We start from the raw sequence: 22,838 nt of genomic DNA on the forward strand, positions 1-22,838 counted from the left end.
AATACAAGATCTTATTGATGCCAACAAGATCGAGCTCCACACGCCGGAGGCACCCAACATCAACCAGAACCCATTGCCAGTACACCACAAAGCTCACATGATCGAGTTGGTGTACAAAGGAGGAGAGCCGAGGAAACCCTCACTGACGGTGATGATGATCCATGCTGCTCCGAAAGAAGAATCGACTGATGGGGAAGCAGGGGTACAGTTGAAGGGGGAAGATGTAAAGCCAGTGGTGATATTAGGGAAAAGTCCATCCACCGCAATAAGGAAACCAGAGCCAACCAAATTGGTGGTATCGGGAACATCATCCACACCCGTAGTCGTTGTGAAGGGAGTCTGCAGGGAACCGGCCATCATAAAGCTGGTAGTCCAATTGCCAATGATTGATAGCAAGGCCGTGCCTTGGAAGTATGAAAAGGCAGTGGTAATATACAAGGGAAATCAAGTGGAGGAGGATAGTTGTGAGGCGCAGGGGCTGACTCGGTCGGGACAGTGTTTTGCTCCCGTGGAGTTGAGAAGGTCTAACCCAGCAGTAACAAAGAAACCCGTGTCAGAAGAAGAGGCGGAGGAGTTCTTGAAAAAGATGAAAGTGCAGGATTACTCCGTGGTCGAACAATTGAAGAAAACACCAGCCCAGATCTCGTTGTTATCATTATTAATCCATTCGGATGAACATCGCCAGGCCCTGATAAAGATACTGAATGAAGCTCATGTGCCCAATGAAATTTCAGTAAACCACCTTGAAACGATTGCCAACAAATTTTTTGAGGTAAACAGGGTAACGTTCTCTGATGATGATCTGCCAGTGGAAGGCACGGAACATAATAAAGCTCTCTACTTGACTGTCAAATGTGAAGATTCGGCAGTTACTCGGGCGTTGGTGGATAACGGCTCAAGTGCCAATATTTGTCCATTATCCACCCTGAACCAGTTGAAGATTGACCATGGTAGGATCCATAAGAACAACATTTGCGTCCGAGGATTTGACGGAAGTGGAACGACCACCGTGGGGGATATTGTACTCGAGTTGACCATCGGCCCGGTTAAGTTTACTATGGAGTTCCAAGTATTGGATATCGCGGTATCTTATAACCTTTTGTTGGGATGACCGTGGATCCATGCGGCCAAAGTGGTGCCATCCACCTTACATCAAATGGTCAAGTTCGAATGGGATAGACAAGATGTCGTTTTGCATGGGGAAGACACTGCGTGCACCATGGGAGGCGCCATTGTGCCCTTCATAGAAACCAATGATGACAAAGGTCCCTGGGTTTACCAGATTTTCGATGCAGTGTCAGCAAACAAGAATCCCGAGGGGGAAAGCATTCCACACCCCAGGGTAGCTTCCGCAACCGTCATGATGGTTTTAGAAATGCTGGGTAATGGGTTTGTGCCAGGAAAAGGCCTGGGGGCTGAGCTTCAAGGGATTGTTCAACTTGTCTCCTTGCCCAAGAATTTGGAGACCTTTGGATTGGGGTTCAAACCTACTGTGGCAGATGTAAAGCGAGCGCGGAAAATGAAGAAGAGAGTTTGGGTTCTTCCCAAACCAATTCCGCGTCTCTCTAGGTCCTTTGTTAGAGCGAGTGCCAAGGGGTCACCTGTCCCGAAAATTCTCGGACCATTGATTGGGATGGACGGGGATTTGAATCAGAGCTTCAAAAGGCTGTTCGCTGATGTCCATATAATAGAAGTTGGAGAGGGTTCCAGCAGAGCAGGCATACAGTTTGTGGGGCCTAAGGCCAATACCAACAATTGGACGGTTACTCCTCTTCCTACCCAGGGGGAGTCCTGGTAGTAGGCTTTGATTTTTCTTTCTTGTTTTTCGGATTATTCCAGGGTGTAATCCAAATCCCATTTTATTTTGTAAAGTGTGAACCCTGTTATCCCGCATTTTTAATAAAATTCTCCTTTCTTGTCTCATTTTAATTTTGTTTTGTTCTTTTCTCTTTCTGAATAGTTCTCTTTTTACTGGCTCTAATGACATGGCATGAACAACGGATCTTCGACCTAGTCTAATAAATCAATCTGACTCCAGCTTAATTATACACGAGATCGGTAATTATGATGAGCCCGAATATGATGAGGATGAAGCCTTCGAAGAAATAAACCAAGAATTGTGCCAGTTCGAAGAGAAACCCAAGCCTAATCTGAACGACACCGAGGCTATAAATCTAGGGGATGCAGATAATGTCAGAGAAATCAAAATCAGCATCCACATTGAGCCAAACATCATAGAGGAATTAATCAAAGCCCTTATTGAGTTCAAAGATGTTTTTGCATGGTCATATGACGATATGCCGGGATTAAGCACCGATCTAGTGGTCCACAAGTTGCCCACTGACCCGGCATACCCTCCGGTCAAGCAAAAACTGAGGAAGTTTAAGACGGATATGAGTGTGAAGATAAAAGAAGAAGTGACCAAACAGCTATAGGCAAAAGTTATTCGGGTCACTCGATATCCCGATTGGTTGGCTAATGTAGTACCAGTGCCGAAGAAGGATGGGAAAATCAGGGTATGTGTCGACTACCGCAATCTCAACAAGGCAAGTCCTAAGGATAATTTTCCATTGCCCAACATCCATATCTTGATCAATAATTGCGATGGGCGTGAGATCGGATCCTTTGTGGACTGTTATACAGGATATCATCAGATCTTAATGGACGAAGAAGATGCGGAAAAGACGGCTTCATTACGCCCTGGGGAACTTACTGCTACCGGGTAATGCCATTCGGTAGCAACATACATGAGAGCAATGACTACTGTGTTTCATGACATGATACACAAAGAAATTGAAGTGTACGTAGATGATGTGATCATAAAGTCTTGGCGTCAGGAAGACCATGTAGCAGACCTAAGGAAGTTCTTTCAAAGACTTCGAAGGTATGATATTAAGCTCAACCCGGCCAAATGTGCCTTCGGGGTTCCATCAGGAAAGCTGTTAGGATTCATCGTCAGTCGACGGGGTATTGAGTTGGACCTATCCAAGATCAAATCCATCCAAAATTTGCCACCGCCAAAGAACAAAATGGAGGTAATGAATCTATTGGGAATACTAAATTATATCAGCAGGTTCATCGCTCAACTCACGGCGACTTGTGAACCCATATTTCAGCTGCTGAAGAAAGATGATGCGGTAGACTGGACGGCGGAGTGTCAAGAGGCTTTCGACCAGATCAAAGGGTATCTGTCCAATCCACCTGTGTTGGTTCCATCTGAGCCGGGGAGACCATTAATTCTTTATTTGACGGTCCTTGAGAATTCGTTTGGCTGCGTGTTGGGGCAACACGACATTACAGGAAGGAAGGAGCAGGCCATTTATTATCTTAGCAAGAAGTTTACAGTATATGAGGTCAAGTACACTCAACTCGAGAGGACATGTTGCGCCCTAATTTGGGTGGCTCAGAAGTTGAAGCACTATTTGTCCTCGTATACTACTTATCTCATTTTCTGTTTGGATCCATTAAAGTACATTTTCCAGAAACCTATGCCTACCGGGAGGTTAGCAAAATGGCAAATTTTGCTCACAGAGTTTGATATCGTCTATGTGACGAGGACGGCCGTGAAAGCCCAAGCGCTGGCCGATCACTTGGCTGAGAATCCCGTTGATGAAGAATACGAGTCTTTGAGGACGTATTTTCCAGACGAGGAGGTAATGCATATAGGTGAGCTGGAATTACCCGAGGAACCAAGTTGGAAGCTTTTCTTTGATGGAGCCGCAAACGCAAAAGGGGTTGGAATAGGAGCGGTACTCATTTCTGAAACAGGACGTCACTATCCTGTTACAGCTCAGCTACATTTCTATTGTACCAACAACATGGCCGAGTGTGAAGCATGCATTTTGGGTATGCGACTAGCTGCAGACATGGATGTCCAGGACGTTTTGGTCTTGGGAGACTCGGACCTCCTGGTGCATCAGATTCAAGGTGGGTGGGAAACACGGGATTTGAAACTCATACCATATCGACAATGTTTGCACGATCTGAGCAAGCGATTTCGATCAGTGGAATTTAGACACATCACAAGAATTCATAATGAGGTTGCCGATGCATTGGCCACCTTAGCATCAATGTTACACCACCCCGACAAAATGTATGTTGACCCATTGCACATTCAGGTTCGTGATCAGCATGCTTATTGCAACGTGGTAGAGGAGGAAATGGATGGCAAGCCATGGTTTTATGACATAAAGGAGTACCTCAAGATGGGGATATATCCGGAGCAGGCCACCAGAGACCAAAAAAGAGCCATTCGGCGTTTGGCAAACGGTTTCTTCCTCAGTGGAGGAGTGTTGTACAGAAGAACCCCAGACTTGGGATTGTTAAGATGTATAGATGCCGGTCAAGCCACGACAGTTATGGCAGAGATGCATGCTGGAGTCTGTGGGCCACATATGAGCGGATATGTATTGGCAAAGAAGATTCTTCGAGCAGGGTACTATTGGCTCACTATGAAGCATGATTGTATCAATTTCGTGAGGAAATGCCATCAATGTCAGATACACGGAGATCTGATCCATTCTTCGCCGATGGAGTTGCATACAATGTCAGCCACATAGCCATTTGTCGCATGGGCGTGGATGTCATTGGGCCTATTGAGCCGGCAGCGACCAACGGCTATAGGTTCATTCTGGTGACCATCGACTACTTCACCAAGTGGGTGGAAGCTAAAACTTTTAAGTCGGTAACCAAGAAGGCAGTGGTGGATTTTGTTCACTCCCATATCATCTGCAGATTTGGGGTCCTAAAAGTGATCATCACGGATAATGGTGCAAATCTTAACAGCAATTTGATGAGGGAGGTATGCCAACAGTTTAAGATCACACACCGCAATTCCACCCCATATCGCCCCAAGGCGAATGGAGCAGCTGAAGTAGCCAATAAGAACATCAAGAAGATACCGAGGAAGATGGTAGAAGGATCTAGACAATGGCATGAGAAATTACCCTTTGCCTTGTTGGGTTATCGCACTACAGTCCGGACTTCCATAGGTGCAACTCCTTATTTGTTGGTATACGGAACTGAAGCAGTAATACCAGCAGAGGTCGAAATTCATTCCCTTCGAATTGTCGCTGAAGCCGGTATTGACGATGATGAATGGGTCAAAGCTCGACTGGAGCAGTTGAACTTAATAGATGAAAAAAGATTGGCAGCAGTGTGTCATGACCAGTTGTATCAGAAGAGAATGGCAAGAGCATACAATAAGAAGGTGCGCCCCAGAAAATTTGAAGTAGGGCAGCAAGTATTGAAACGGATCCTCCCACATCAGATCGAAGCAAAAGGCAAGTTCGCCCCAAATTGGCAAGGGCCTTATGTTGTGACCAGAGTGTTATCCAACGGCGCTTTATGTCTAACAGATATCGAAGGAAGATGCGTCGACATGGCTATCAATTCTGATGCAGTCAAAAGATATTATGCGTAACTTCTTTTATTATGATAATTATTGGTTCGTTTGTTTGTACTTGATACTTATTAGATAATGAAATGACGGAGGCAATTCTTTCTTCTATCCAAACACTTTTAACCTTCGCTTCCCCCTTCGAGCCTTATTTATTCTTTCATACCCCTCTTTTGGAATCACTAATGGAAAAAATATATGAAAAAAAAAGAAAGAAAGGAAAAATGAAAACAAGATAAAGGTCATAAGAAAAACAAAGGAACCGTGGGAACTACATTTGACCTGATTCCTCAAAGAGGATACGTAGGCGCCTCACGGCTCGGTCATAGTGCACCATAATGTGCATAGTGTGCATAGCTTCACATAGTGTAAATATAAAAATCCCCAAGCAAGAAAACTGGGGCAGGAGTTATGCTTTTGAAGTTTCAAAAAAGGGTTGATTCCAAGAGTTGTAGTGTTTCACCCGTCGAAGTTATTTTTGAATTTTTGATAGCCTTTCTTTAAACCCACACAAAACCAACATCGATGTCCAAAAAGACCTCCCGATCAATATCCGAGAGGAGCCAAGTCAGGCAAATGAAAGCCGAGAATAATACACTGATCCCTAGCAAAGAAGAGGATCATAAACTGGAAATGAATTGATAGCCGAAAAGAATCTCCGGAAGAGAGAGACATATCGGCAGCCCTCCAATCCCCCACTGAAAAAATGAGAGAGTCTTATCGGTGAAAACCTTCACAGGCACCATAAGGCAACGAAAGATAAGAGAAATAAAATGAGAGAGTCTTATCGGTGAAAACCTTCACAGGCACCATAAGGCGACGGGAGCTGAGAGAAAGGAGAAAGTCTTATTAGTGAAAACCCCTCGAAGGGCACTATAAGGCAACAAGATAGATTGGCAAAAAGGATCCGCATTTGCGAAGAGGTGGGCACCTATTTATCCCCAGCAAGTGAGGCCATCAGGAAGATTGATTGATACAAATAGACTGGGCCGATTAATCCGTAATGCACGACATGATCGTTGGGACCAGTCATACCGTCCAGATAAGTTCTTTCCTTTTCTTCTCCCCCAGCATTTGTTCAGAAAGATTTTTCTCTTTTCTATCTTTTTCATTTCCTTGGCTAAAAAGACTTTTTCCAGAAATTTGTTTTGAGAAGGATTTTTCGAAGTTTACTACCAGGGGCCAAAATTGTACAAAGCAAAATGCGAAGGGGACAGGCCAAAGCCAAGGCAATAAGATAAAAGGCGTTTGTTGCAAAACCAAATGACAAGCTGGCCTAAAAAGTTAAGGGGAACATGAAGAAAAGCGGAAAACGATGGTTGAAGGACTTATGGACCAAGTTCCAAGAAGATCCCCAGCAGAACTTTGATAGATCACGGACCAAGGTCCAAGGTGGTCAGACACCACAGAAAGGGGGAAGGAGGAAAAGAGAATTAATCCACAGCAAGATAACCCTAACAGTCCTATCCTCAATAACGTTATCCCCAGGTGATAACATGTTATGTCCTGCAATGCTGGGAGAAAATAAACTTTTAAGGGAGTAGTTTTGGAGTTGAAGAGGACCCCCACAGCATGTTTTGAAACAAAAGAGCGGGGAAGGAATAAATGGAAAACCATCCCCAGCAGAAATACCGTCCCCAGCAGACATATCATCCCCAGCAAGCAACTTTATCCCCAACCAGTTTTGGGAGCACAGAGCAATGGAAAGGGAAAGGAAAATCATCCCCCAGCAGGAATGACACGATCACTCACCATGTTAAAACTAACAAAATTCTCTTTGATTTCTACAGGAAAATAAAGGTTGATGATGGCAGAAAGACATGCCACAAGGAAGGTCACCAAAACCGGGGCAGGAAATTTTCTGCCGTTGTCAAAAATTTTCTCGGAGGAACGAGCAGACAAATTCAAATACTTTCATAGTTAGTTGAACAGGCGCCCACCTGTATAACGAAAGGAATATTTTTCAGTCTTTACAATTCATGTCCTAGGTCGTCCACCAGTATAACGAGGGAATACATTTCTGTTTTTCATTTCATGCCCTAGGCGCTCACCAGTATAACGAGGGAATGCATTTCGGTTTTTCATTTCATGCCCTAGGCGCCCACCAGTATAACGAGGGAATACATTTCTATTTTCATTTCATGTCCTAGGCGCCCACCAGTATAACGAGGGAATACATTTCTGTTTTCATTTCATGTCCTAGGCGCCTACTAGTATAACGAGGGAATACATTTCTGTTTTTCATTTCATGTCCTAGGCGCCCACTAGTATAACGAGGGAATACATTTCTGTTTTCATTTCATGTCCTAGGCGCCCACCAGTATAATGAGGGAATACATTTCTATTTTCATTTCATGTCCTAGGTCGCCCACCAATATAACGAGGGAATACATTTCTATTTTTTTTTTTCATTTCATGCCCTAGGCACCCACCAGTATAACGAGGGAATACATTTCTGTTTTTCATTTCATGTCCTAGGCGTCCACCAGTATAACGAGGGAATACATTTCTGTTTTTTTTTTCATTTCATGTCCTAGGCGCCCACCAGTATAACGAGGGAATACATTTCTGTTTTTCATTTCATGTCCTAGGCGCCCACCAGTATAACGAGGGAATACATTTCTGTTTTCATTTCATGTCCTAGGCCGTCCACCAGTATAACGAGGGAATATATTTCTGTTTTTTTTTCATTTCATGTCCTAGGCACCCACCAGTATAACGAGGGAATACATTTATGTTTTTCATTTCATGTCCTAGGCGCCCACTAGTATAACGAGGGAATACATTTCTGTTTTCATTTCATGTCCTAGGTCGCCCACCAGTATAACGAGGGAATACATTTCTGTTTTCATTTCACGTCCTAGGTCGCCCACCAGTATAACGAGGGAATATATTTCTGTTTTCATTTCATGTCCTAGGTCGCCCACCAGTATAACGAGGGAATACATTTCTGTTTTTCATTTTCATGTCCTAGGCGCCCACCAGTATAACGAGGGAATATATTTCATATTTTTGCATTCAGGCGCCCACCTGTATAACGAGATGAATGTTTTTCGGTCTTATACTTCAGGTCTTGAAATCAGTAACCCACCGGAAGGCAGAAGGTTACAACAAAAAATCCCCGGCATAACAAATTTTGATGAAGAGAGCCGTATCCCCATAGGAACTACCGAAAAGCTTAATGAAGGAAGCCATATCCCCAGCGGACCGAACTAGACAGTGAGAATTGGTATTCAGAGTAGCAAAAGGTTGGTATCACCCCATCAGTGTTCGGAAGAAAGAAACACCGGAATAAATGCAAGCCGACAAGAAAGCAAGGCGTCCAAAACAAATGGAAGATAGATGGGATCTTGTAATCCGTTATCTAGCATAGCTTCTTGATTTTTCTTTTAAGCACAATGTAATAAGGAGATCGGTAGGCAGTAGTAACAACATGCAGCAGCAGTAACAGCAAATCACAGTCCATGGTAGTCTCAGCTACCAAAACTTCCCAAACTACATTAACCTGATTCCCTTCTAGCCAGGGATATGTAGGAAACCTTTGAAGCAAGGTTCGGTTAAATGTTTTTCAAAAAATGGTTCACACGGAGTACTCGGATGGGCAAAAATCGCTCACTTTATCTTTGCACGAAAACCCTTCGGTTTTCGGACAAAGAGGGGCAGTTGTAAGCACGTGATTTTTGCCCTATATAAGAATTACTCCCAAAATTCCAAAAAAAAATATAAAACAATTTTTGTTTGTTTGCAATTGTTATGAGTTTTGTGTTATTTTTCGTGTATTGTTCGCATTTTTGTCTGCGCATGTTTATTTTTAAATTAGTTAAAAATACAAAAAAATACATGTTGCATGCATCTAGGAATTAATTAACCATAATTTGGTTTTAAAAGCGAAAATCACAAAAATAGGCATTTTATTCTATTTTGTTGTCATGGTAATTTTATTAAATGTTTTAATTCATGTGATAACTGTTGTTAGGTGTTAATTAATATTTGTGTAGTTTAATTTTGGTTTTTAGGAATTTTTGTTTAATTATAAGAAGGAAAATATCGGATTTGGGCCAAAAATTCAACTGAAATCAGGCCCAAATCAATACAATGACCCAGTCCAAAACCAGGCCTTCCAGGGACGCCGTATAGGGCGTTTGATCTGAGTCGTTCATCCATACTCATCCAACGGTCCACGATCGCGACCGTAACCCGACCTGCTTACCCGGGTCGACCCAGCCCCTCATTAAAACCAAACGATCCCGTTTCTACACCAAACGACCCCGTCCTGTCCCTCACCAATTAATCCAAGCCGTTGAGATCATTTGATCTAACGGCTCAAGTTAATTGCCACGTCCCATTTATAAACCCCTCATCACACCCCGCGCCCCCTATTCGAACCCCCCCCCCCCTTTTCCATCGTCTCTCTCAAGAGACTAACCTAACACCCCTTGCCAAACTCTAGCGCCACCCTTCCATCCCCTTACCATAAACCCGGCGGCAATGATGTCGGTGACCACCAAATTAACACCCCTAGTGCACCTCGACCCCCTGGACACGGATCTGCAAACCGTTGGGTTCGAATCAACCTACACCGTCTCGAATCTTTTTCTGAAGATTCGAGCCAAACCCTGATCTACACCAACCCACCCCAGATTCACACTAGTAATTACCCTGCCCTCACTCGTGACCAAACCAAGTTTGGTTTGGTCTGAATCTACCCACAAATCCTCAAGCCCTAAATCGGACTGTTCGAACCCTAGAACACAAGAACTTTGGGAATCCGGCCAGTTTAAACGGAGGGTTGGGGTCTAATAGACCTTAATCGAAGTGTTCTCGGTTGAGAACACCTCAATTAAAGTCTGTTCGACCTCAAATGGTCAAATCCAGTTCAGGCCTGGGTCGTTCGTTGTTGAGCTTCCACAGTGAGTTTTCCTTTTTCTTTTATATTTTGTTTGAATGTCGTTTGAGTTTGTTAACATGTTTAGTTAGTTTGTTGGTATTTCTGATGTGTTCTTTTAATTTCCTCCTTCTTCGTAAGACCTTTTTATTTGGTCGACTATTCTTTTGTTTATGGTTGAATACGTATGGTGATATACATACTCGATTTGATCAGTGTCGTCAAGTGTTCCATTCATGTTGTTCCTCTGTTTTGTGCAAAGTTGTCTGAAGCCATTTGGGACCCTGTTCATATTATTTGTTTAATCGACTGATTGTTCTACGTTATAATTAGTATAGTCGATTAGATAAACGTCGTCGATTAGTTTTATAGGACTGAATGTTCAAATGTCCTGATTCTGATAAGCTTCATATGATTGATCGAACCATTGTCATTTAGCTGATTGTTTGAAACTATCTGTGAATGGTTTGTAGCTGCAGTACAATAGCTGGAACTCAGTTTAGGATAGTTTGAGTTTGAACTTTCAGAAGTTCAAATTTCAGGCTGTTGAAGCTTAGGTTAAAACAGTAACAGTAGGGGTTAAAAGGGGTAGTTTGGGGTTTGAAAAGATCAAAAAATGGTTAGTTTAAGTTGGGCTGACAGTAGGGTATTGAAGTATGATTAAACTAATACAATAGTGGGGAACAAAACTTGATAGTATAGGATGTTAGTTGAGTATTATAATAGGCCCATAACATTTGAGTAATAATAAAATGAATTAATGGGGGATTAGTTGGTTGTTGTCAGTTGCCCATACCACTTTGGGCACAAAACACCTGATAATGGGAAATTAAGGGGTATGGGCAGAGTTGAGGTCTGAAGGGAACGAGGCAGCCTGGGGCTTGCCTATATTTTGTCTATAAATAGGCTCATTTAGAATAGAGTAGAGGGTTGGACATCAAAAATTGAGAGAAATAGAGTGTTAAAGCTGAAACTCCACATTAAGGAGTTTGAGGCTGTTTTTCTGGGGTGTTTGACAAAATCAGAAATTACTGCTTTCGTGCACCAGTCTGCTGTGTTGGGACACTGTTGGATTTCAGTTTAGCTTTCCTGGTTTCTTTACTTGTTGAACACTGTTTCAGTTGAGTGTCTTGGTTTTCTGTTGGTTTGAAAGTTCACTGGTTTTCTGTTTGGTTTAAACCTATCGCTGGTTCCTTCTACTGGTTATTATTGGGTTTTCCTGCTGGGTTTGTTTGGGTTTCAAAAATCTGACTGCTGGGTTGTTTGCTGGTGAGTGCTGCTTTTCTTGTTGTTGTTGTTGTTGTGTATGCTACTATTCCACTGATCATTCCTCTTCTTCTTTTGCTTTCCTATACCAGGTACACCACTGATACATTGTCAATATAAGCTGAAAGTTGAAATATGAATACAAAAATGAAGAGTTGAAGCTGTTTTTTTGCTGAGTTTTTCGAATCTGTTTCAATCTGTATATTGAACATTAAAGTTGTATATATAATAGTTCATATCTTCTATTTAGGATAATGAAGGCAGTCACCATGTATAATTAAACCTCGCGTATGGTTACGTGGTATCACCTTATGTATGTATGTTGGTAGATAGAAAAGAAGTGAGAATGTAGTAAGCGATATCTGGAATTTTAGCTGTGTTTGTGATTAGCATATCTTCTAACGCATGTTAAGTGTTAAATGGTCCATTGCTAGTTAATCTTACTCCATTTAGCAGGCTGTCTCCTATAACTTGCAACAGTACCATTAGAATAAAATAACAACAGTTTCCATTTCAACCTTATAAATGTTGGGCCTGAGTCGAATGAACTAACAGGCCCTTATAGAAAAAGAATGGCCCAGGTCTAGTCCATACAATGTGCGTTGGGCCTGGGCCCATGATATCTAAACGACTGCCCAGGCACGCGGTCATGTTTCGAATTCGGCAAATCATATTCGGAACCCGACTATAACTAACTTGTAAGCATGTAAATAAAGTTGGACCGTTCTTCTTCTTTCATTATTAGAGACAAACTCAATAGAAAACATAGTCGCTATAGGACAACCTTTTAAATAAAACGAGACGAGCCTCGCCAAATAAAAATGCAAATTGCGGGGCCCTAAATAATTGGTCATAATAAATACTTAGAATTTGGGATGGACTGTTTAGTAAATTTCACTGCCTTCCCCAAAGATAATAACGCGTTAGACTCTTTAGGCGCGATTTAATTAATCTTAGCTTCTTAAACTCGGGTGTGCATTTCATGCAACCCAAATCCAAATCCCAAAACATTAAATAAAATATATTCCGGTGCGGGTGCATTTCATGTGACGCAATCCAAAGACATGTTTTTAAATGATGTTCACATTCCTTAAAAATATAATGAAAGCGGTAAAGAGTTAAAATTTGCACATGAGCTCATAATTGTATAAAATCAGATAAACAAGCTGAATGTGACAGTTGAGCGACCGTGCTAGAACCACGGAACTCGGGAATGCCTAACACCTTCTCCTGGGTTAACAAAATTCCTTATCCGGATTTCTGGTTCGCGGACTGTAATACAGAGTCATTCTTTTCCTCGATACGGGATTAAATTGGTGACTTGGGACACCCTAAATCTCCCAAGTGGTGACTCTGAAATAAATAAACAAATCCCGTTTCGATTGTCCTTTAATTGGAAAAACTCTTTCACCCCTCACGGGGGCGAAAAAAGGAGGTGTGACAATCATGACTGAATCCGGAGAAGAGATTGGAGTGCTTACTCTGCCAAACAAGATTGAGTATGAAGATGAACAAGGTGCACAATCATCAGAGGTTCCAAATGTTGATTCTCCAACATTGGAACCCAAACATACAGATTGTCAAGAGGACAAGGAATCTGTGGCTAAGAAGCTCAAGAAGCTAGAAAAGGGAATTGAGCAGGTAATATTATTAACTACAATATATTTACATATTTGCTACAATATATCTACATTTCATAACAATTTATGTAGTATACATTGTAGTTAAATTATAGTATAATTCTATAGTCAGCCCTGTTGGGATTGCACACATTGTAGTTGAATTGTAGTATAGCTGTAGCAATTTGTAGACAATTGTGAAAACAATACTGCCTCGTACATAATTAAACTGATTTGTAATTTATTTGAATAAAATTACCAACTAACTATATTTTTAACTTTTAGGTTGATGGGAAGTTAGAGGATTTTAGGAAGGCTGTATTTGAGGAACTCCATGACCTTCGAGTGTTTATAGATGATTCTGTGAAGAGTGTTTTGAATTTGATAAACAGGAGATATGATGTGGATGAGGCAAAGGTAAGAGTTGACATATATTTATATACCAAAACAAATTATGACATATGAAACAATATACTCAAACTAACATAAAATCTTTAGGTTGCTAGTAGTTCAACCAAAAATAATGACCAACCACAAGGAGTGAACAACCAGCAATTTCAGTTCAATATTGGTGATCAAGTGCATGCAAGCACAAGCAACACAGGTATCTACAAAATACCTACAAATATATACACTTAGTATAAAACTTTATAGAGCATAGTTTTATTATTCACATTTTATCTACAACTTCCTACATATATCTACAACTTTCAAGGCAGCATTATCTAGTATTATTTACCTTTTTTAATTATAAATTAAAGCTGCAGTTTGTCCAGAACATGTTCCAGCACATGTTGACTTATATTTAGAATTTCAAGAAGCGGCTGAGGTAGAACAAGCAGGTATAATATCATACTGTCATTCAGAATAAATAATTATTGTTTATACAATTTTACATTCCTGTTAAGTAAGTTATGTTTTATGTAACAGATATTGAAGATATCAATGCACAGTCCCCAATTCACAGAGTGACTGTAGCAGCTCAGACAGAACAAGTCATTAAGAAACAGCTAAATGAAGGTGAAGATGCACAGCATGTGGATGAAATTGTTTCTGAAGGATCGGGCATTGATAAGAAGGGTGTGACATTGGATGACTTTGAGTTGCCAGACAACTTAACACAATTGGTTAAGTATGGTGAGCCCATACCAGATGAAGCAACCCCTATTCATCTGGGAAGAACCAGGCAACCGGGTAAATATGCACGATCACCTTTCATACCTCTATATAGTTCTGGAGGCAGCAGCTCTATTGGACCTAAATATTTCTACCTCAAGCACCCCTTCACAACTCGTATAGGTGAAAATGTAGATTCTGATGTGTTAGATAAGTTCAACAAGTGATTATACCACCGTAATGACAAAGTATCTAAGAGGTATGAATGCTTAATTTGACACTTTCATTTCAGCATTTTAAAGTTTAAATATGTAATTCATTCTGTGATTTTTTTTTGATTGGACATTTATTTGTTGTTACAGGAGGAAGGCTCCCTTTTCATAAAGGATAACCAAATCAAGCCTTGGTTAGACCTTGGAGTTGAAAAGGTGGATAAAAAGGACTAGTTTTATTCCCTTGCTCACTCCGAACAAGTCCTCAATGACTCGGTAAGTATCAAAGAATAAATTCACAAGATATATTTTGTCTTCTGTTTTGTAGTATAATTGTAGTTATATTGTAGATATGAAATATATGTGACCATGCCTTTTATTATAAATTGTAGATATAATGTAGACATTTCTTATAAATGCTTCTCTTATTATTTATAGTGTGATTGTATTTAGGTTGGACCTTATGTATCATATTTGATGATGAATTGTATGTAAAAATTGTATATTTGGTAATTTGGACAGAATTGGTATATCTGTATTTCATGATTGTAGTTAATTTGTAGTTAAATTGTAGAGCAAGTTGAAGACTTATAATATTAACTGTAGTTTGAATGTAGATATTATTGAGACCTTATGGTAGTTGTTTTGTTCCATGTGTTGTTGTGTATAGCAGCTAAAGTGTAGCTATTTGTTAGATTATTTGAATTCTGGCTTTATAGTTTAAAGTGTAGCTGCTTTGTTGATAATTGTAGTTACACTGTAGCTTATAGTAGATTCTATTTTATTTTACAGCACGTTGATGTTATTATGTATTACCTGGAAAAAAGAGGCAAATATGGCCCCAACAACAACAACACTAGGTTTACAACAACCGATTGCTTGTTCAAGTCAAAGATTGAACAAATCTATGAGAAGTTCATAAGTTCTCCGCCAGAAAAAAAGTATTCGGTTGTTAAACCTGATGATGCTGTTGCAGAATATATTCTTGGGTATAGACTTCTTGCTAATGTTGCCTGGGATGAAGTTGACTATGTCTTCATGCCTGTGAATATTGTAGAGAATTTCCATTTGTTGTTGGTCGTTTTCGACATAGCGTACAGACAACTTTATGTGTATGATTCCATGGTGTCTTCACACCATCATAATGTTGTTGAATCATGTGTTGATAAGTTTTCAATCATTATCCCTCTGTATTTGTCTTGCACTGGTTTCTACGGGAAGCGTAAAGACATTGACTCAAGACCACAAAGGCATACATTGAGAAACCAGTTACAGACCATCTCAACATACAGTGGATGGTTGCGGAGATTCCACAGCAAAAGGAAGGATCACTGTAAAAAAACTATTCTCTCTTTCTAGATGTTTAATTATTTTTTTTATAATCATTTGTTAAATAATTAAATTTTTGTCTTATGCAGCGATTGTGGTGTATTTGTGGCTATTTTTGCGGAGTATGTTAGCCTTGGAGATTTGTCAATCCCTTCAGAAGACCTTTCAGATATCGACCAATACCGTAGACGCTATGGAGCTCTCCTGTGGGACTATGTTACAAAGAAGCAAGAAGATGGGTCAATCAGTGAAAGTGAGGTTACAGGCAGGCTAGCAAGGAGGAATGGTGCTCCTGCTTTAAATGAGAAGACTAGAGTCCAGAGAAAGAACAAATAGTGTCCTGTTTTCCTAGTTTAGTTGATGCCAATTTGTAGTTGAAGGAGAATACACTACTTTATGAACAAATTTTTTATTTTTTATTGCAGCATACCTTTTTGTTTTGTTATTTTATCTTTCATTATTAGTTGTTCACTTGAATATAAATTAGTTGTTTACAGCACTGTATCTTCATTATATTAAACATGAGTATTTTGATGTTAGAATACAATTTGCCTACAAATAATCTTCACAATATTCACATTTTGGAAACACTCAATGTAGTTATTGTATATAATTTTGTAGTTGTATATGTTCATAATTTTTATGAAATACCTTCAAGTTCTAGGTAATATCTGTATATAACTGTTAGTTGAAGTTAAATTACACAACAAACAGAAGAAATAAATACTCCAATCATAGAAATATATTATCTACAATTTATCTACAAATTATTATCAAGACTACAATTTAACTACATTTAACCTATATTTTACCTACAATCTGGAAACACTTTACATTAAAGTTATTTTTTTAATATCAGTTGTATTGTAGATAATAAATATTAAAATTTAATTACACTATATCAAAGATAAATTTAGATACCTGACACAGTATATAAAAGCATATTAAACACACATAAACAAATTGTAGTCTACTTCATAATGATCTTTAAAAACTTAAACGATTACACAAAAAATCTGCTAACTTTAATTCACTAACAGTTAGTTTGAATAACTATTCTAACTACATGATATTCATTTCTTCTAGGGCGTATTCTTGCAAGATCTTTTGTTATACCCTTCACCTCTACAATTTCCACATGACACCTTGTACTTCTTTGACTTTATTTCATCATATGTTTTATATCTTTCCTTTTGAGGTCTCTCTGGCTGCCTTTTATCTCCCGTCGGTGGATTTACTACCTCATCCAAAATACGTTGTGGCACATTCCATTTGCTTTCATCAGGAAGAGGATTTACCGGTATTTCATACGTACGTAGAAGGCTCTCCCTTGTGTAATACGGAGAGCAATAGTTTTCATATGTTTCATTCTTGTGCCTTAATGCTGCCAAAGCATGCACACATGGAAGTTCTTCAAGTTGAAATTGGCCACAACTACATTTCTTGTTTTCTAGACACACAATGTACCGCTTCATACCATCTAACACAGTATGTATATGATCTGTTGAAGCCCTCAACTACAATTGCAGAACAAATAGAAAAAATATTATCTCAATCATAAAAATAGATTATCTACAACTTATCTACAAATATTCTACACCTTTTCTACAACCTACAATTATCTACAATTTAACTACAATTTATCTACAATCTGGAAACACTGCATATTAAGTAATTTCTTTTTTCTGCACCAAATAAACAGATCTTACCCTAAGCTTCTGAGATAATGTTCTGTTGTTCTCTAATTCTTTGTTGAATTCGGACCCAAGAAATGTGAAAGTACCATTCGCCTTCAATAACTTCTCGTTGGTCCAACGTTCTAGCAGTGTCCGCATATACTCTAAAAGGTCAAATGTCGGCAGCTCTCTTGCATCTTTTGTTACAACGTTCAACGACTCTGCAATATTTGATGTCATTGTCCACGTTCTATTCACTGTTGCATGTACTCTTGACCATCTGTGATAGCCAATATCATATAGGTAAGATTTCACATGCGGGTCTTCCTCTTCAATCTTCGACATCCTTTCATTAAATTCATCCAGAGTGTATGACCGTGTTGTAGCAAAGTACAATTCATGTAATTGTAGATGACCCTTCTTGAATTTTGACCTTATATTTGTCCAAATATGCCACATGCAAGAGTAATATGGCATGTCCGGATAGACAATTGATGTTGCCTTCAGTATACTCTCATTCCTATCTGAAACAACACACATTGAAGGTCTTTCACCATATGCCTGCTTGAATTGCTCAAAGAACCACTTCCAAGATGCGTCGTTTTCAGAATCAACCACAGCATATGCCAAGGGAAATATTGTACCTACATTATTAATTCATAAAATATTAATTGGCAGCTTTGAAAATGTATATAAAAATATAAATACATAGCACCTACAATATATCTTCATAATATAGACAATTTATCTACATTTCATGTAATAGCTACAAAATAACTACAAAATTACTACAATGTATCTACATTTTATAGACTGCCTACAAAATAACTACAAACTTTTTACCTACTGCATCCATGGTGCTTGGTGTCAGCATAATCCCCCTATAGGCTGACTTTAAGAGTGTCCCATCAACTACGACTACTGGCCTACAATGTTGCCAACCACTTATTGATGTACAAAGAGCAACAAATGCGTATAAGAAGCATTCATCTGCTGTCTTCTTCAATTTAACAACCGAACCAGGATAGGTCTCCTCAAGAATATAAAAATATTTGGGTAATTTGCTGTAGGAGTCAGCCATATTCCCTCTCAAAAACTGTAAAGCCTTTTCCTTTGCTCTCCATGCTTGCATGTAGCTTAGATTCACTCTGTGTTCGGATAACATGTCAGTTTATATATCCTTTTGTGTACACAGTCTTAGGATCACAATACTTTGGAATGAACATACTACCAACTACAGCTGCAGTACGTTTGCGTTGTATGAATGTTTCGTCCATTAAGGAGCATGTGTGTTGTCGGTTGAAACTCCTTATCTTGAACATTGCAGAATCATTAATTGACGTTGCCTTGAAGTGCCATTTACAGTTTTCACCAACGCATACAAGCCAGTAGCTACAAAAAAAATACAATATTTAATACAGATTATAAATGTAGATGCAACAAAAGGACTGTTTTAACATAAAGTGACATAAACTACAATTTAACTACAATGTAACTACAATTTATCTACAATGTTTAAAAAACACATATCTTGAGTAAAACACTGCTTTTAATGATCTTTTCTCCACAAATATCTCCATACCGTCTATGACTAGATCTTTTAACTCTGAACTGGAACTTGTGCATCACAGAAAAGTGCTTCATTGCAGCAACTACAGTTTGCTTGTCCTGATACACTTGTCCTTCTTCAATAGCAGTTTGCGTAGATTCTGTTATTATTTCACTTTGATATTCCTCTATAACTGGAGAGGATGACATCTCAAGTAACTTTAGGGATCCAGACGAACCTGCATCAAAATAAAGATAAATAGTGTCATTATAATTTTGTAGAATCTTTGTAGATAATTTGTAGATATAGTAAAACCTGCACTTGTGTTATCGTTGGTGATTGCCAATTCCATATTGAAATCTCGTACATTTATACATAACGGATATGAACCTAAGTTTTTATTCTCCTTTTTTGTCTCCATATACACATGAACCCCCATATCATTCCTAATCTCCATTGGGGGACAATTGTCGTTCACCATGTATTTGATTTCTACAATTTTTTCTGAAGTATCAATCGATAGTTGTTCTGCAATTGTAGAAATCAGAATACTGTAGCTTGCATTCTCATCTACCACAATGGCATCAACTTCAAAATCTCTAAATCTGCCACAGTTATCCCAATTCTCATTCAATTGTAGCATGATTGCGATTTTGGACATGATTGCATGTTGTTGCTGATGTATTATTCTAAATTTTTTCGTTTTTTGGATTTCTAGATTGAGAGAAAAAAAGACGAAGAACAGATATATGATCGCCAATTTGATTTCTGAAAATGACGAAGAACAGAATATAGCAATGTTGAGTTGTTGAATCTCGAAAATTTGAATTCTACAATTTGAATTCAGTTTGTTGAAACTGTTCGTAGTTTGTTGAAGCTGTTCGTACTTTTTTAAATAAAAAATTGAATTGTAGTTTAAGAGTAAATTACGCAGATGCGAAATCTCCTTTCCATTTCAAAACTTGAATTTAATGTAGAATCAATCAATCCCATGATTATTTCCTGATTTTTCGCGCGTTATTAAGGGAAGATTCTGTCCTATTAATTCCTAATAAACGAATGGTACAGAAATTGTAGGAAAAATGTGGACTAGGCGGGTAATTTAGATACTATGCTCATATTTGGTATTAAAGTTTTCATATATGGTATAGGAAGAAAAAAATCCCTATTTATAAATATTTAATAATTTTTTTAACAAAAATACAAAGTCTATGCAAAAGTTATTGGGTTCACGGGAACCCATATATTATACTCTAGATCCGCCCCTGCCTGTGAGATGCCCATTTTGCCAAAACATATATAATATAGTACTAATCTGTATGCCTCTTGTAGGTATGCGTAATGGTGGCGTCTAGCTACGCTGATGGAGTCTCTCGCGACATGAAATGCGAGTAATCAGAGACAGATTCAGGATTTAAAATTTATTAGTTCTTATAGCGACCTTAAATAAATATAATATAAATAATTGGGTTGAATTTTTTAACAGATATACAAAATATATACAAAAATTACTGGATTCATGAGAACCCACATATAATAGGTTGGATCCGCTCCTGCGAGTAATAATAAATGTATTAGCAATATATACATAAGATAAAAGCATCCAAAAACAAGAAATACACTTAAATTAAAGATTTTGATATAACAATCCATGTACTATTATTCACTCCATAATAATTTTATATAATATAATTTTTATAGTATTATTAACCACGTAATAATTTATTAATTGCAATCTCCACAAGATGACGTTAAATCAAACAGCCTTCGAACTTTCTCAGTACATTTGATTTGTTTTAACATTGATAGCATAAATATAAAATATAAAGAAACTAAGTACATTTGTTTTATTTTATCATTCATAGCATAAATAAAATATAAAGAAACTAATTTAAGTCTTTCTTCCCCCTTCATATTTTAGGCTTTTCTATAATTTTGGAAATAACTTAAAAAATTCTCCACATAGCTATCTTGTCTTCCTTTGTCACAAAAAAGAGTTTTCGCCTCTTTAACCTTCTCCCTGTAAATCTTACCCTTTTCCTCAACGAGTACCAAACTCAGTGACTCAGCTACTGAGTCACGAGTGAACGACCCATCTCTGTCATCTCTGGGCACCGAATACGCCATCTTCTTCTCCGCCAAGAGCCTAGCATTTATCCCTTGATCAGCCAAGAATGTTAACAAAACCAATGGCTTCTCAAATTGTATAGCCTCAACCACTGAACTCCATCCCGAATGAGTCAAAAATCCACCCACTGAGTCATCGCTCAGTATCTTGAGCTGTGGTGCCCAACTCGTGCAGACAATTCCCCTTCCCTTTGTCCTTTCTTCAAATCCTTCAGGCAATCGAATCAGTTCGTCGTCAGATTCTCCTCGTTTAGTTCTTAATACCCAAAAGAACGGTAATCCAGATTTCTCTAAACCGAGCGAAATCTCAGTGAGTTCATTTTGACTCGGTTTTGCCTCGCTACCAAACGCTACGTAAACAACTTTTCCTTTTTCTTGCATATCAAGCCACAGTTTTATACTTTTCCATGCATCGATCGTCGAACTATCATCTTCATACGACGTCGTAGGAAGTTGCCCTACCGGAAAAACCGGTTTCCGGTGAATATCTTCCAAAACTTTCAACCATTCCGGTTCAAATTCTGAACAACTCCTCACAAACAAAATATCACAATCTTCTAGGGTTTTATACATACGAAAGATATCAGGAACATTCTCTTCATCTCCTTCCATGGAAGCGTCAAAGATCCTTAAAACTTCAAACAATTTCCAACAAACTGTAGTCTCAATTGGGACCCACGCCGGAGGAACGGTGTATTCCTCCGGCGTCGTCCGAATTTCATAGTCGTTGTTTAAACCCGGTACGGGTCCGACAAAACCCAGAAACGCAGCGATAAATATGCTGAAATAAGCCGTCGGAATATCAAATTTTTTAGCGACGGAAGGAACCCAGTAAGAAGTAAAATCGAAGAGTATAAAATCAGGAGCTGAATCTTCTAGAAACTTCGCCATGGATTCTTGAAGTCCGTCTTGCGCAAGTTTGAGGTACTTGACTTGTTCATAAGGAACATCAATGGTGGCTTCTGCATTTTTTGGTAGTTTTTCTATTTTGGGCACAGGAAATTTGAAGAAATTTAAGAACGGGACGAGATTTGGAGGAAGTTTAGGGAGACGATCAATGTTTCTTGGGGTTGAAATGAAGGAAACTTTGTGGCCTTTTTGAGCAATGAGTTTTGATAATTCTAAGTATGGAATCATATGGCCAAAAGCTAGCCATGGAAATACTGCAATATGCAGTTTTTTGCTGTTTTCCGCCATTTCTGTAATGCCAAAATCTCTCTGAATTTTTCAGTGATGCAATTCGTGGATGTAAAGATAAAGAATAGTATAAGTAAGATAAGATTTGATGCAGCTTTAATTGTTTTTCGAAAGTCGTTTGGATTTTTTATTGTTAGCTGGTATGATTGTACGTAGTACTAATATTTTTATATTCGTTCTCTGTCGCACTTATATTGATGGTTGATTGGTTTTTCCGCCGGTCGCAAGATATGGCTTGCAAATGACTATAACTTCTATTAGAGTACAATATAAATCTGTTTATGTTATCAAGGTACTTAAAATATAATTGTCACGATCCAAAATCCAGTAAGAGTCGTGATGACGTCTGATACCACGATAAGATAAGCCAATACCAAAAAGTTAATTAAATTCTCATTTTAGTATTTTTGAAATTATTTCTATTTCTTACATTAAACAATAAATAATGAACTTCACCGAGTAAA

The 22,838-nt window shown here is 38.7% G+C and overlaps 2 protein-coding genes across 2 annotated transcripts; both read right to left on the reverse strand.

The window, feature by feature from the left end:
• Positions 1-16,907: 16,907 nt before the first annotated feature.
• LOC107766965 (uncharacterized) lies at positions 16,908-18,666 on the reverse strand. The gene is made up of 3 exons (XM_016585882.1): positions 18,345-18,666; positions 17,535-18,145; positions 16,908-17,342 (listed from the first exon to the last, which is right to left on the reverse strand). The coding sequence occupies exons 1-3, from the start codon at positions 18,664-18,666 to the stop codon at positions 16,908-16,910; spliced, it is 1,368 nt and encodes a 455-aa protein (XP_016441368.1).
• A 2,096-nt stretch (positions 18,667-20,762) lies between these two features.
• Positions 20,763-22,535, reverse strand: LOC107766966 (UDP-glycosyltransferase 91A1-like). Its single transcript, XM_016585884.2, has one exon. It carries the CDS (start codon positions 22,372-22,374, stop codon positions 20,968-20,970), a length of 1,407 nt encoding a protein of 468 aa, XP_016441370.1. The 5' UTR covers positions 22,375-22,535; the 3' UTR covers positions 20,763-20,967.
• Positions 22,536-22,838: the final 303 nt, after the last annotated feature.

The sequence above is a fragment of the Nicotiana tabacum genome, chromosome 13 (assembly GCF_000715075.1).
Source record: "Nicotiana tabacum cultivar K326 chromosome 13, ASM71507v2, whole genome shotgun sequence".
NCBI classification, from domain to species: domain Eukaryota; kingdom Viridiplantae; phylum Streptophyta; class Magnoliopsida; order Solanales; family Solanaceae; genus Nicotiana; species Nicotiana tabacum.